Raw genomic sequence first — 14398 nt, forward strand, 5'->3', positions numbered from 1 at the left:
CCTGTCTATGGCTACTTAGCTGTACAATTTCTGAATTTCATTTCATCACAGATGATGACAAGTGCAAGAGATGACCACACAGCCCTATTATTTCATGTGCCAACAGCCAGTTTATTATGTATTCCCCTTTATAACCTTTTCCTGTCGTACCTTTTTATTCAGGCACCATCAATGCTGGGAAGAGTCTGATAATTTATTCCAACTATAATGGCTTTGATTCACTTAAGTGAATAAAATGTAGCATTATTAGTTCTTGCCTTGCCAATGACTGAGTCTCTGTTTAGAAAATGCTAAAGCATTACATTCACACAGCAGAGCTGTTTCTTAAATCAGTGTTATGCACAATGCAATTTAAAGGATAACACTGCTTTCATAGAGCTGTTAGTGCAATAAGTCATGTTGTTTTTTTTTTTTTAAGTATCAAGGAAGCAGCTGAGTTAATCGCTAACCAACATGTCTGCCTAAGAACACCTGACCAAAATGAGTCCTTTCTTTTAGACTCCTGCCACAAATGTGACATAATACGAGGCAGTACTTCCCCACAAAACAAGACCACTATCATTAACTGTCAAAAGTAGCTAAAAGCTTCACTTGGATATTTGCTCTTTTATCAAAGTACATTTAGTTTCAAGTGGCCGTCTGAAATGATTAATAAAAGTAGTCAGTCAAGTCTTACTCTGTTAATAGTTGTTTATTTGCTCATAATCCTATCTCTGCATATAAGGCCTGACAACTAAGAGCTGCCTTTATCATTACCATCTGCCTGCACATTTTGTGTCCTATAACATAGTCAGTCAGTGAGGCTGAAAGTGGCTTTACCTTTTGTTCTTTTGGATGGTGGCCAGTTCAGATGGCACGATTACAGTGTTCCTCAGTGCACACTCAATAAGAGGCACAGGCCTAGTGAGGTTTCAGTGCCGTACCTTAACTGAGGCACACAGTGGGTGCCCCACAGAAGGCTTCCTTGTTGGCATATTTGTTTTATATTCCAAAGCCAACACTCCTAGGGAGCAGAGAGGCACAAACCCATGTTGTCATTAGTTAAAGATTAATTATTTAAATATTATCAGATGCTGTCTGCTAACATTTTTCTTAAACCATTTCACTCTAAGAATGTTAACTCGTTTGTTTGTTTGTTTGGTTCACATACAACACACAGAGTTTGGTATGCTCACAGAATTTTAACTCAACGTGTATAGAAATCATTAACCAAAAATCAGAGGCTCATATTCCAGAGTATTTCAGGTAATTGTCTTACTTTTTTAAATAATAAGAAAATATCTTACACAATTGTCTAATTGTCATTTATTGTTAAATTATGTATCTTGAGGATGTAAGTGATGAAAAGCTTGAAATAACACATCTGGAAAGGAAACTTGAGCAAGAATATGGTATGATTGCCCATAATTTAAGAATTCAAAGAAATCAAATTGGGTGTGACGAGGATGGACAGGATTAGAAATGAGGACGTTAGAGGGTCGGCTCAGGTTGGACGGTTGGGAGACAAAGTCAGAGAGGTGAGATTGTGTTGGTTTGGACATATGCAGAGGAAAGATGCCGAGTATATTGGGAGAAAGATGTTAAGGATAGAGCTGCCAGGCAAGAGGAAAAGAGGAAGGCCTAAGAGGAGGTTTATGGATGTGGTGAGAGAGGACATGCAGGCGATGGGTGTAACAGAACAAAATGCAGAGGTCAGAAAGAGATGGAAGAAGATGATCTGCTGTGGTGACTCCTAACGGGAGCAGCCAAAAGAAGAAGAAAGAAATCAAATTACTGGGGCATGAATACAGAGCATCAGGACACTGCTGCTTGTAAGATGTATCCGCAGTAGTAATCTATGAATGGGCATTTTCAGCAGAATACCACACCATGCCTTAAGGGTACAGAAGCCCTGGCATGAATCCAGGAACCTATCTGTCTATTCAGCTTTATGTGGTGACCTCCACAGCCAGCAGACCTTAATCCAATGTGTATGTATCAGATGAGTTGGACTGAGTTACTTGAATTGGAAATCCACCAACATCTAATTTGCACCATCATCAATTTTCACCATGACAGCTAAATGAGTACAATGCCAAGTAACAAGATACATTTTATTGAAGAATCATTCAATACTTAATAAATGAGAAGACAAAGTTTGAGGAGTCTAAACCAACATTAAGTGGTAATATATTAATAATATGAAGGGACTACAAAAGAATTAAGTATAGTTAGTAATGCAGTGAAGAGCCAGTCAGAGAATAAAGTTGTAGATGTCACCAGATAAAATGTAGCAAAGGAACAGAACAATGAGTTATAATTTGAGTGAAATTGCTGATAAAGCTTCACATGACAGGCCAAAGAAGAATACTGCACTGAGTTTGAGCCGTAAACCTTCATGACTGTTCTCCAAGGCCAGCCAATGAGAGTCATAAATTAGCGTTTAGAACTGTAAGAAGGCTGCCATGAGAAAACCTTGGCGGACTGGCAAGGAGCAATGACTGGTAATCGGGGTGCTGGAGGTTACAGCTTTGTAAGTGAGTGGCAGAGTTTTAAAGATAATCTAATAATGTGCAGAAAGCCAGCTGAAGTTTGTCTGTACGCTAAGTTCGTGACAGAATTCCAGCAGTATGCATTTTGAATTTTGGTAATCCGTTAAGAACATGATGCTTATCTGTATCTCAAATATGTAAAGGAGTAATCCTGGGCTAGAGTGCTAGAAGGGGATGTAGTGAAAGCTAACGTCCTGAACCAGTTTTTTTTAACAGATTTTCCCTGTCATACCCACACCATCCCTACATCATCAACAACTCTTAAAACATAAACTGGAATGGCCAGTGCCGAGTCCGTCTCTGACCATCAATGTGGATTGTCCATTACTGAAGAATAAGTGAGAAGACAACAGAGGAAGCTACACATAGGAAAAGCTGTGGGACCAGATGGAGTCAGTCCTCGAATTCTTAAGGCCTCTGCTAACCAACCTTGTGGTGGCCTCTGTTACCTGTTCAGTCTGTCCCTAAGGCTCCAGAAAGTGATACTGTTTTGGAAACCATCCTGCATTGTTCCTGATCCAAAGAAGGCAGGCGCCTCATCGCCTAATGACTACAGACCAGTGGCACTTACGTCTTACATCATGAAGATCTTTGAGAGGCTGGTCCTGGACTATACGAGTCCACTTGAGGTTGATCACCTGGACCCACGGCCTATCAGACAAAGACTGGAGTGGAGGATACAATTGTTTGTCTGCTCTACAAGGCTTACTCTCACCTGGACAAAGAGGGCAGCACTATGAAGACTATGTTTTTTGATTTCTCTAGTGCCTTCAATATCATCCAGCCATCCCTATTAAGGGGTAAACTCAAGAGATATGCAGGCAGATGAGCCTTTGGTGTCCTGGAAATTGGATCATCTGTGGGGCAGACTGCAGCGTACGAGTCTCAAGGACTGTGTGAGCAACATTGGAGCACCACAATGAATAGGCCTGTCTCATTCTCTCATCACTGTGTCAACCTCAGACTATAAATATAACAGCAGGACATGTAACTTGAATACATTCTAGATGATTCTGCACTTATGGGGTGTATTTCTAAAAGAAATGAGACGGATGAGAGAGGTCAGGTGGAGAATGGTGTTTCTTGGTGCAAAGAGTCTTTATGCCCAGCCACTATTCAAGGAGTGGATGTGGAGGTGATCCACTCCTACAAGTACTTGGGGGTCCACATCAATGACAGGTTGGACTGGTTTCGTACGACATTGGAACTGTAGAAAAAAGGACAGCGCAGGCTCTTTTTCCTTCGGAGACTGTGGCCCTTTAATGTGGGTTGTGACATCCTTCACATCTTCTGCACCTCTGTGATGGCCAGTGCAATTTTCTATACCGTGGTGTGCTGGGCTAGTAACATCACTGCAAGAGAGGCCCACCAAATCAACAAGTTGATTAGAAGGTTAAGCTCAGTTATATGACCCACTGTGGACTCCCTGCAGGTCATAGTAAAGGAGAGAGTTAAATCCAAACTGAGTACCATTATGAGCAAAGCTGCACATCCTCTTTCTAACACACTAAGGGCTTGTTTATACTTCACGCTCAGAACACATACACACATGCATCATGACTGCCATGCGTTCACAGCATTCATTTGACACGTCCTCTGAGCAGGCCCTCAAAAATTAACGTGACGCGTGTGCAAGTTGTAGTAACAGCAAAAAGTCGGGGGGCGCAGTGTGATAAAAATTGGAATGTGACGTCAGAGTCTCTGTTTACTATCTACATGTGACAGAAAGCTGCTTTTAGGATCCTACGGGATCGATGTGTGCGCTTCGATGTTTAATGAACGGTTCGATGTGATGAAGCAAAATGCTGACATACAAATGCATTGGTGGTGCTTTTATATTCAAGCGTCGCATATTCCCGATCATAATGACACGATACATTTTAAAAGTCTCACATACCATCTTTTGTGCCGTCTTTTTTTTCTGGGGCTTCCTCCTGACCTGACAGCAGCGGCAAACAGCAATGGATCGCCACACAGAACACATTAAATGTATGATATTCCAGCTCTCTGCACATTTAGAATCCTTAGATTTATACTTGATATCACTTTCACTTCAATGCATTAAAGAATGTAAGTTACATTTTACAGATAAATCGTTAATTTCGTTTAAATAATGAATACTGTTAATAATTACACACATGGCGATGACACGGTGGTGGAGCGGTAGCACTGCTGTCTCGCAGGGAGTCACATCGCTGGTATTTCCTGCTTGGAGTTTACACGTTTTCCTGCTGGGTTTCCACAGTGTGCTCCGGTTTCCTTCCAAAGATATGCAGATTTGGTGACACTAAAATGATGCCAGTGTATGTGAGTGCTTGTATTCACCTTGCAATGAGCTGATGCCCCATCTAGGGATTGTTTCAGCCTAGTGCCTAATGCTTGCTGGAATGGGCACGTCCCTGGATTGATGGATTTAATAATTAAACATCCTTTTCAGAGACATTGCAGTAAGGTGTCATCGGAATTTAATGGCTGTTCCAGGCAATTCACAACACAGCGAAGCCAAACCTTCTCTACAGTGATAATATCTCGCACTGCCACCTGGTGGATTCTTCCAGATTTACATAAAGTACGCACGGAAGTATAAACAGTACGATTGCATAGCGGGAGCGTCTGCTGGAGCAGGCGTCACGTCGTGTATAAACCTGGCCTTAAACTGAAGTCTTTCAGCCAATTAATTATTCAGTACAAGTATGTCAGGAAACACAACAGGGGCTCCTCTTTATACCAAAATGAATAATGCCCCACCAGGACTGTGATATCCAAGGCAGAAATTTTCTTTCTTTTTAATTTTTAATTTATTTTGGTGTTCAGACCATAAGTGTATGTATAGTTATCCATCTATCTTATCAGTTGTTCATTTATTTATTCATTTAATTAAAGAACTTCTGCTAAAATGCCAGATTTCCCCTGGGGACAATAAAGTTCCATTTATCTATGACTGATCTTTAAAACAGAACTGAACACTTTCAAAAATGTATTACTCAGTAGTAAGGTATCATATTAGCAATCAGTCTAAACCGATTTGTGTACAAACTCCTTAATTTTACAAATACTCAGTATGCACCATTTGTGCAGTACAGCACACAACAATCCTGTATGCTGGCACCCCAGATGCCTTGCAACAAATTACAGCCGCCACAATATGTTCCTTCATTTTCTGAAGTACTAAAATATACATAAACTTTAACTTTAACTAACCTATTGGATCCAAACTTCATGCTCATATGATATTTAGCTACTGAATAAAACATTTTTGAAAGCGTTTATTTCCTTTTGAATCGCTCCATGTCATCAGGACTTGGCAAATAATGAGATGGAGTTAACAGAACCGATGTGAACCAAGCACTGAAAAGAGGCCATGGAGAAAGCTTGATTCATTACAACAGACTGCATGTGATCAAACTGGACAACTTAAGGTTAATAAAGGTCAGCAATCTTATGCTACACATTCAACTGCCTTACAGTTCACCTCCTGACAAATTTAGGATGCTTAGATGGGACAAAAAGTTGTTCTGTGGCACATATACCTATTCAAGTGGACACCCATTATATAGAGTATAAAATATTCTATATTATACTATATATAGTGTAGAATAGTATATACTATTCTCTTAGTGTACATCCCAATTGAAGTGCTGCCTCCTGTTTAACTCTTTTTCCCCTGAAACAGTGTGGTAGGGGTGGGTAGAATTTGGTCATAAGGACATTAGTGAGTTAACTTATGTCTACTGGACTGTTCTGTGTGGGGTATAATTTATGCTTAACAAAATTTCAATAAATATTTGATCACAAAAAGTGCAGCATTGATTGATAAACACTCCTGAAAATATAATGATAGATTGCATTGCATGTATTTTGTTTGCTTATAAAAATAAGAGCCTGCACAGTAATTATCATCTTCAAGAAGAAAAAAAACAAAAAAACAAATGCCTTATTCATCCAGTGAGAAGACTGGAGCCTACACAGGACGTGACCTTGGAGCATTTGAGCCTCCTGCTGAGGACTCTCTTGCCAGAAGCCTGTTTGGAAATGTGACGTCTCTTCATGTGTATCCCAGACCAAGATAAGATGGGATTTCCAGATTGCTAGCATGTGAAATATAAAAGTACTGGGATGTTTGTGTACAATGGAGACCTTATGAGGTACACTGTTTTAGTACAATATTAGAATGACTTAGTGAGTTATATTTTTGTGCTTCATATTGCTAAATTAAGGGTTTCTGTCCTGATGAGACGTAACATGTTATGACATACTGTTACATATGTTTAATTTGTATGTGACAACTAAAATTTTGCTTTGTTGAAAATTAAGTAGGACCTGGAACTTGAGTGATTTTTGCTTTGTGCTAAAGCAGTTACGTTCAGTTTTCTGTATGAATTGAAGAAACTGACTTACTTGAGCCACTGAAGGTAAAGTTTGCAGCACAGGGTGGGCTACACCAGAAAGACAATGAATGAATCCTGTGAGTGACCCGGAGCTTCTCTTTACTGCAAAGCAGGATAGTCATTTGGTACTTAGCAAGTGCTCTCTGTAAGTTCACTGAGTATCATATCGTGTGTCTTTGCTGAAAATAACATGATTCATTCATCAACAGTCAAGTAGGAATCTCTTCCATTCAAAAGAAGCAGTCCCAATACTTTAAATTGTATTCAGAGCTCTGTGCACAACTACAAATATAGTTAAACATAAACAACATTCAGTTTTAATTTGGAGATAGTGATTAGATTCATAGTGCTGAGTTGTACCTTAAAATGAGTGAATCTGAATTTAACAAACACTTTTCAATGCTGTTCTCTTTTTTCAGTCTCAGGAAGCTCTGCAAGAGCACTGCAAACAAGCTGGCATCACCTTTTTAGCACTGGTCTCTGATAAAGAAGGCAATTACATTAAGGTAAATATTCTATCTTATTGTTGGATAACGGAGTGGCTCAGCACTACTGCCTCAACATCCTGCGTCCTACGTTGTAACCTCATGTGAGTGAGGACACTGCAGTGGACTGGAACCTTTTCCAGGGCTGATTCCTGCATTATACCCAGCGCTGTTGCCTTTTTTTCCATCCACCCACGATCATGAATTATTAAGCAGATCTGAAAATGTTACGGCACTGTTATTTTTACCTTAGTTTTAAGTGCCATTAATTGATGGTCTGATTCTTACATTTTATCATGCATCATATATATTGCCGGCCCTCATCCAGAAGATTGTTAGTCACTGTTAGATAGATTTTCTGAAAAAATAAAAACAAAAAATACAGAAATTACATTCATGGTGGTTCTGCAAAATTATGATATGTGAAAGCACCTGCTAATTTTGATAGTTCTGTTTAAAAACATTCACAATCACATGTGTCTTTATTAGAGATAACAATATTAAAGTATTATTGTGTAAAAATCACAAGTAATGCAGGATTAACACTTTCGGGGCATTCAGATTTGATGAATTTCTTACAAAGTAACATAAACCTTTTTGACAGAGGTAACTGTTGCTGCTCAACAGATTTGCAAACAGCTGAATTAACACAAACACTCTTGGACATATTTGTTGAGTTGTTGTCTTGATTGACCAGAACTGTTCTCCTGATAAACAAACCGCAAACAGAGGTTGGGCGGGCCGTGACAGGTGACTTTACGTTCCTGTGTGAAAGAGCAGAGGGAAGCCACAGTAAGGAGGTGAGGACCAGAGGTTTTAGAAGTGGCACAGACTACTCTCTCTAGCTGCTCTTTGTCTTTGGCAGACAGCTCATCACACCAACCATTTAACTTAGGTCTGTTCTTAAAACATCCTTGTGGGAGAAAGGGAAGTGTGTTCAATAATCACTTGTTAGATTTGTTTGCATATAATGCAAGAGTCATCTGTTGTGATAGCCATATCTGTTTGTCTGTTGGTGTGTCCACTTGAAACAATTCAGCTCCCAGTAGACCGGTTTTGCTGACATATGATGCACTTACTCTTTAAGGACATTTGTCGAGACAGTTCCATTTTAACTGAGATATCTTCACTACAGCACGCCGTACACATTTTTCAAATTTCAAAATCAACCATTGAAATGCATTAGTCAATTTGTAAACTCATCTGTTAAAACAGACAAATATTTGGTACAACTTCCGCTGCAAATTAGTTTACTTTTCACATTTTACCTTCAGCTTGTCTATTTATTTTTTATATATTTTCTTTTACTGGTACGACAGCCACTCCTGACAGCAAAACACTGAAACACACGCAGTTGTACGCAGTGAAGCAAGGAAACCTCGCTGCTGGGCACAGGATGGGGTGGACTCATATTGTAGGTGGTGTTGGATGAATGAATATAATAATTGAAGAAAGGTACAATGTTAGATATGCATTTATTTATTCAATTTCCTAATAATGATATTCCTTATTTATTGAATATAGTATCAATGATATTTTTTATTTATTCATCTACTTCCCTTACTGTATCAAAATGCAGTGATAGCTTTCATTACATGCTAACAGTTGGCTTCAGCCTCCGCTCAATCCCGCAGTCATCTCTGTGGCTGTTAGCGGCATGAATAAAATCAGAAAATTAAATGGAAAATTAACACCGAAAAAGAGGTGCTTTTCCTTTACTGTGTCACTGATGTTTGTCCCCCCTGTGGTCCTAATGTGCTTCTGTACCATGTTATATAGAGCAGAGCAGATCAATATTTCTCAGACATCCACTATTGTCTTTTCAAATGTTTTATTGAAAGAGATTCTGTATGATGGATAGGTAAAAATAGGATCAGCCTATTACAGCAGCCTGTTTGCAGACCCTAAATAGGGTACAAGTGCACTGTGCCAAACTACACTTGCCAATTAACCGAATCCTCATGGTGTTAGCATGTGGTACAGAAAGCCAAAGGCCCCAGACTGGGATTCAAATGCACAAGTCTGCTCTCGGTTGCATATACTGTATGTCACTTGTAGGGTTGTGAGGTATGCCAGTGCTGGAAAAGTACCAAAAAACTCAAATATTAAAATGGTACAGTACCAACATTTCATGATTTTCAGTACCCAAAGTAAATGTCAGCCGTCCTCTTAATCCTCCACCACCACCAGCATCCCATCCCTAGAAAAATCGCCATTGCAGTTGTTGAAAAACATTTGTTTTGTGACTTCATAAAACTAAACTGGATGCTTTGACTCAATCAGAACTTTATGGTTAAAACCCCATGTTCCTCCTTTTTACTTTGAAATGATCAGTACATAATGAGGGGACATCCTTTATTGCTTTGACGCAATGTGGATTTCACAGGTATCAAGAGGCAAGCAATGCGTCGTGCAACGTGACGGTGCTATGCACTAAGGGAGGCTGGAGTACAACATGTTTTTTTTGTAATTAGCCATTATTAGCTTTGTAACAGTTTTCTGACCGGTACTGAGGTTCAAAAGCTGGTGTTGATACCAAAGTCAAAATTTTAGTACCGATTCAGCACTAGTCAGTAGGCGTTTCCTCTATTTTACCTCACTGATGTCCACGCCTCACATTTCTTATACCATACGCACCATCTCCATTGAGAATGTGGTACAGAGGGGTGTACAGGCTCAGTTTGGTCAAAGCAGTCTTAGCCTGGTTAGTTCCAGTCCTTCACAAGTTCTGTGTGAGAGACAGTATTTTTTGGTAAACTAGAAGTCATTTTAAAAACTTAAAAATAAATAAATCAGTAGATTATTAAAACTTTTCAAAGTAATATCTGATTTTGAAAATTTTCAAGTGATTTCTGTTTCTGTACTATGCCTAGACCTTGTAACGTATTGTATGAAGTGAACTAATGTGAAGGTAGAGCTTAGTAGGTACTTTTAACAAGCATTTTCTTTGTTACCAAAAGAAGTTTAACTTGCTCTTTTTTGTTTATTTCTTAGGTTAAGTGCTTTGAAAAAGATCGCCAGTCAGAAAAACGTATACTGGAATCTGATTTGGTAGATCATCTGTTCCAGAGGTCTAGAGCCAGAGTTCATGAAGACAGAAACGTCAGGCAAGTAAAGACGTTTGCAAGCTCAGTCATATTTAGGAGAATCTTTGGCCTTTTCAATTTTAGCTTGGAATATTTAGAAACTATGTGAATTTAACCTTAACCTGTATAAGCAGATAATGTTAAAACAATCATTTAAACAATTCCATTGTATGCATGTTATAGCACACATGACTCCACATTGGTTATATGAGGCTTCTTAACTTTGAGCAGGTATGGCATTATCAATAGGAAACAGTTGTTTACCAGAGACTATGACTAAGCAAGTTTTCTTTTATACAGTTAGCCCCCTACATTATGCATTATAAAACACTTGATATGAGACAGGCACATAGTTTATTGTAGTTTGCCAGACACTTTGAGAGTCTAAGGTGTCAGGGGACAGTAACAAGATGTGTGCATCGTCACTGTGAGAAATGAACTGCGATTGCAAACATATTTCTTGTTCCAGGAAAATCCAGTTTCTTTTATTTTTTAATAGACAGAATGCTTATTGGGCCCAATTTGATTCATGCTGGGTGCAAAATTCAAATCTATTCTGCAATCATATACATGGGGTGAATATTATGAATAAACAGATTTACAGCACCTAAGTGTGGATTATAAAATACATACTTGGACAGACCCATGCAAGGTACACTTCTTGTAATATGGACACAGCTTTGGTTTTCTTAAATGATAAATTAATCTAATTCTGTTGATTTCCCCCAAACACCCCGGAAAAAAAATCTACAAGATTTATTTGTATTCCTAAATAGTTAATTATGTGCAAGTCATACTTGTATTCCTAAACTAATCCCAGATTAATAAAATCAAAACCAGCAGCTGCCACATCCTCCAAGGACCGGGTTTCACCACCTGAAATTGACGTCAGTTAGTCCAGCCATGCAAGATAGGTAACTTAATATGCACACTCCTCCGCTAACAGCAGAAGCCCTGTAATCCTTTAGTACTGTCATTGTAGTTGACACTTCTTGAAGTCTGGATTCATTTGTGGGAGGCAGTCAGTTTTGTAATGTTTCCAAGTTCCAGTTTGGCCATTCTAGTTATATAGTTGGATTCATGCAGAGCAAAACAAGTAGAATTTTAGAGCCTGTTGTATTTTTTTTTTCAGATGTCATAATACTAATTTCATATCCATATGTTTAAGATGACATAAGGAAGCGGCACATCCCTTTGGGGATTATGAAGTATATCAAACCAAAATCAAATCAAAATTGTGTTGCAGTGCTCACTCCTGTTGTAGTGTAGTGTCTTTGGAGGTACAAACTATATACAATGCCATTCATACTAGTTGAAGAGTGAACGTCTCATACAGAGTAACCAGAGTCAGCTGAAGGAAAAAAAAAGACGACAATACTAGCGTCACTTGTGAATGTGAGATGTTGTTTGTGGCTGCCCAAATCCATTCTGATGGATCACATTTTAATAAAAGCAGTAATGCTGCATACTTTCTAACAGTGGGAAAACATCTGGTGACACAGCTTGTGCCAATTATAAAGCAATCCCTGAAGTTTCCTCTCATATCTTATTAAAACAATAGAAGTCATTTATTTGTGCTGGGCTATTACGTAATAACAGCTATAGAAGCTCTGAATGCCTCACTCTCACTACCCTGTACTTTACTATTAAGCTTATTTTTTTCAACCATTCACAACTTTTTAAAAATATTCTATTTAGTACACAGTTTCAAGGAGCTAAAGCCTTTCCTTTGACAATGTACTAGTTACATGTATTAATCACAGACTGGGCACATTACAGGGTAGGTGTTTGCACATGAGCACGGGAGAGTGTGCCACACAGTAGTTTTACATTTCATCAGTTACTTATAAGACAGGTCTGCACAGAGCTGCTGTCTCATTAATGCTTAACTGTAGCCTTGCATTTATGTTAGGGGAATACAATAAAGCACCTGGTTTAACAACCTTCATAAGTGGCCTGGAAGGTTAGAGTTTTTTATTTACCTATTCAATACATATTGTATACTCTTAGGCTCTACTGACTATTTTGACTTTTTCCCTTTGTCTACACAAGAACTCTAAATAAATAGGACTAGCAAGATGTTGAAATAAAAAACAACTCTACACTGTCAGCAGATAGTAGTGCTGGGCGGTATACCGGTTCATACCAAAAAACTTTTTTTTGATTTTTATTATGATATGGATTTTTCTTATACCGCAACACCAATTTAAATAGCCTAAACAACATTCAGAACGTGGCACAGCGGGAAACTGTTTAAGGGGGGACCTTTTTCACTGCTGGACCACTAAACACGCATGCAACGGAGTACATGCGTGAGTGGAGGTATTGAACGGTGAAAATAAACAGAGAACATTCCAAAACTGAAGCTGTAGCAGACGATAAAGTTGAACATGATGACACAGAAGAACTTTTGCCAAAAAAGGGAGCCAGGTCTGTTGTCTGGAGATACTTTGGTTTTAAAAGGTCGGATGTGGACCATTATGTTCAGATGTGTGAATACTGTTTCTATACTACTGGATAATACTGCAAGCCAAGTTGTACTTGTTTTATTTTTTTTCAATACTGTGTAATGTACCTGGGTACTGTGTAATAGTGTGACGACATGCTGACTTTATTCTCAACATTTCCACTTTAATCTCGACGCTTATGAGGAGAATAAAGTCGACATGTTGACTTTTTTCTCGTAATTCGTCATTAAAGTAGAACATCGTAAACTAAACTTCATCTTAAAATGAATATTTCATTTACTAGATTTTTTCAAACCCGTCATAAGTTATGTAGCATATTAAATGCTTTGTGTTAAGTGTTCCCTGAGCCATGTTAATCGCTACGTGCTTCTTAAACTGACTTCCTCTTGCACTACGAGGAGACGCAGCCAGCAATCACCACACAGAATACATTAATTTCATGATATTCCTGCTCCCTGAACATTTAGAATGCTAAGATAAATACTTGACATAATTTTCATGATGAAATGCATTAAAGCATGTATTAATCATGAGGGGTCACGGTGGCATGGAGATTGCACTGCTGCTGCATAGCAAGGAGGTCCCGGTTGTTCCCTGCCTTGAATTTGCATGTTTTTCTGGTGGGTTTACTCAGTGTGCTTCAGTTTCCTTTCAAAGTCATGTAGGATGTGGGGTTTTGTTATACAATATTGACCCTGCTAGTGTATGAATTGCTTGTTTTCCCCCCTTAAACAACATAAACATCGAGATTAAAGTGGAAATGTAGAGAATAAAGTCAACATGTTGACTTTATTCTAGACATATACTTTTTTTTTTTTCCTTCACTGTGTCCGTATTTTTTTTTTCTTCACCGTGGCCCTAATACGCTTCCACAGGGCTATACCACAAATAGCATTATAAATGTAAGTTCCATCCATCCATTTTCCAACCCGCTGAATCCGAACACAGGGTCACGGGGGTCTGCAGGGCACAAGGCAGGAACCAATCCTGGGCAGGGTGCCAACCCACCGCAGGATAAATGTAAGTTGCAGTTTTATTATTTATGTATATAGCTTAGCTTGAAGCAAGGTCCATATTAATGCAATTTGCCTTAATGATGGTTCAGTTGGTAAAGATGTCATCACCAAGTTGCACTTGTTTTATTTCATTTTTATTTGGTGAGTAATGCACCTGGGCTTGAAGTAATAGTATTACTACTGGAAGTTGCACTATTATTTATTTTATTGTTATTATTTATTAGTTTAAATATTATGCAGTTTAATGATGGTAAAGTTGTTTAAAGTCACTTTAATGTGTCAGTGGACAGAGATTGTTAACATTAACAGAAAGTGTAGTTGGTTTACAAAAAATATTTACTATTTATTCCTTTTCTAAGACATGTTCAGTGCAATACAACTTTTGACAAGCACCTCTGGATATTTTACTAAGTCTAAATTCCTC

General features: G+C 38.5%; 1 protein-coding gene across 1 annotated transcript in view; it reads left to right on the forward strand.

The window, feature by feature from the left end:
* The window catches only part of eif2ak4 (eukaryotic translation initiation factor 2 alpha kinase 4), a 172740-nt gene that overhangs the window by 139545 nt on the left and 18797 nt on the right, over nt 1–14398 (forward strand). Inside the window, exons 32-33 of the mRNA XM_028822333.2 lie at nt 7339–7425; nt 10399–10511. Coding sequence (XP_028678166.1) covers nt 7339–7425; nt 10399–10511 — 200 coding nt within the window. The remainder of the gene's footprint in view (nt 1–7338; nt 7426–10398; nt 10512–14398) is intronic.

The sequence above is a fragment of the Erpetoichthys calabaricus genome, chromosome 16 (genome assembly GCF_900747795.2).
Source record: "Erpetoichthys calabaricus chromosome 16, fErpCal1.3, whole genome shotgun sequence".
Taxonomy (NCBI): Eukaryota; Metazoa; Chordata; class Cladistia; order Polypteriformes; family Polypteridae; genus Erpetoichthys; species Erpetoichthys calabaricus.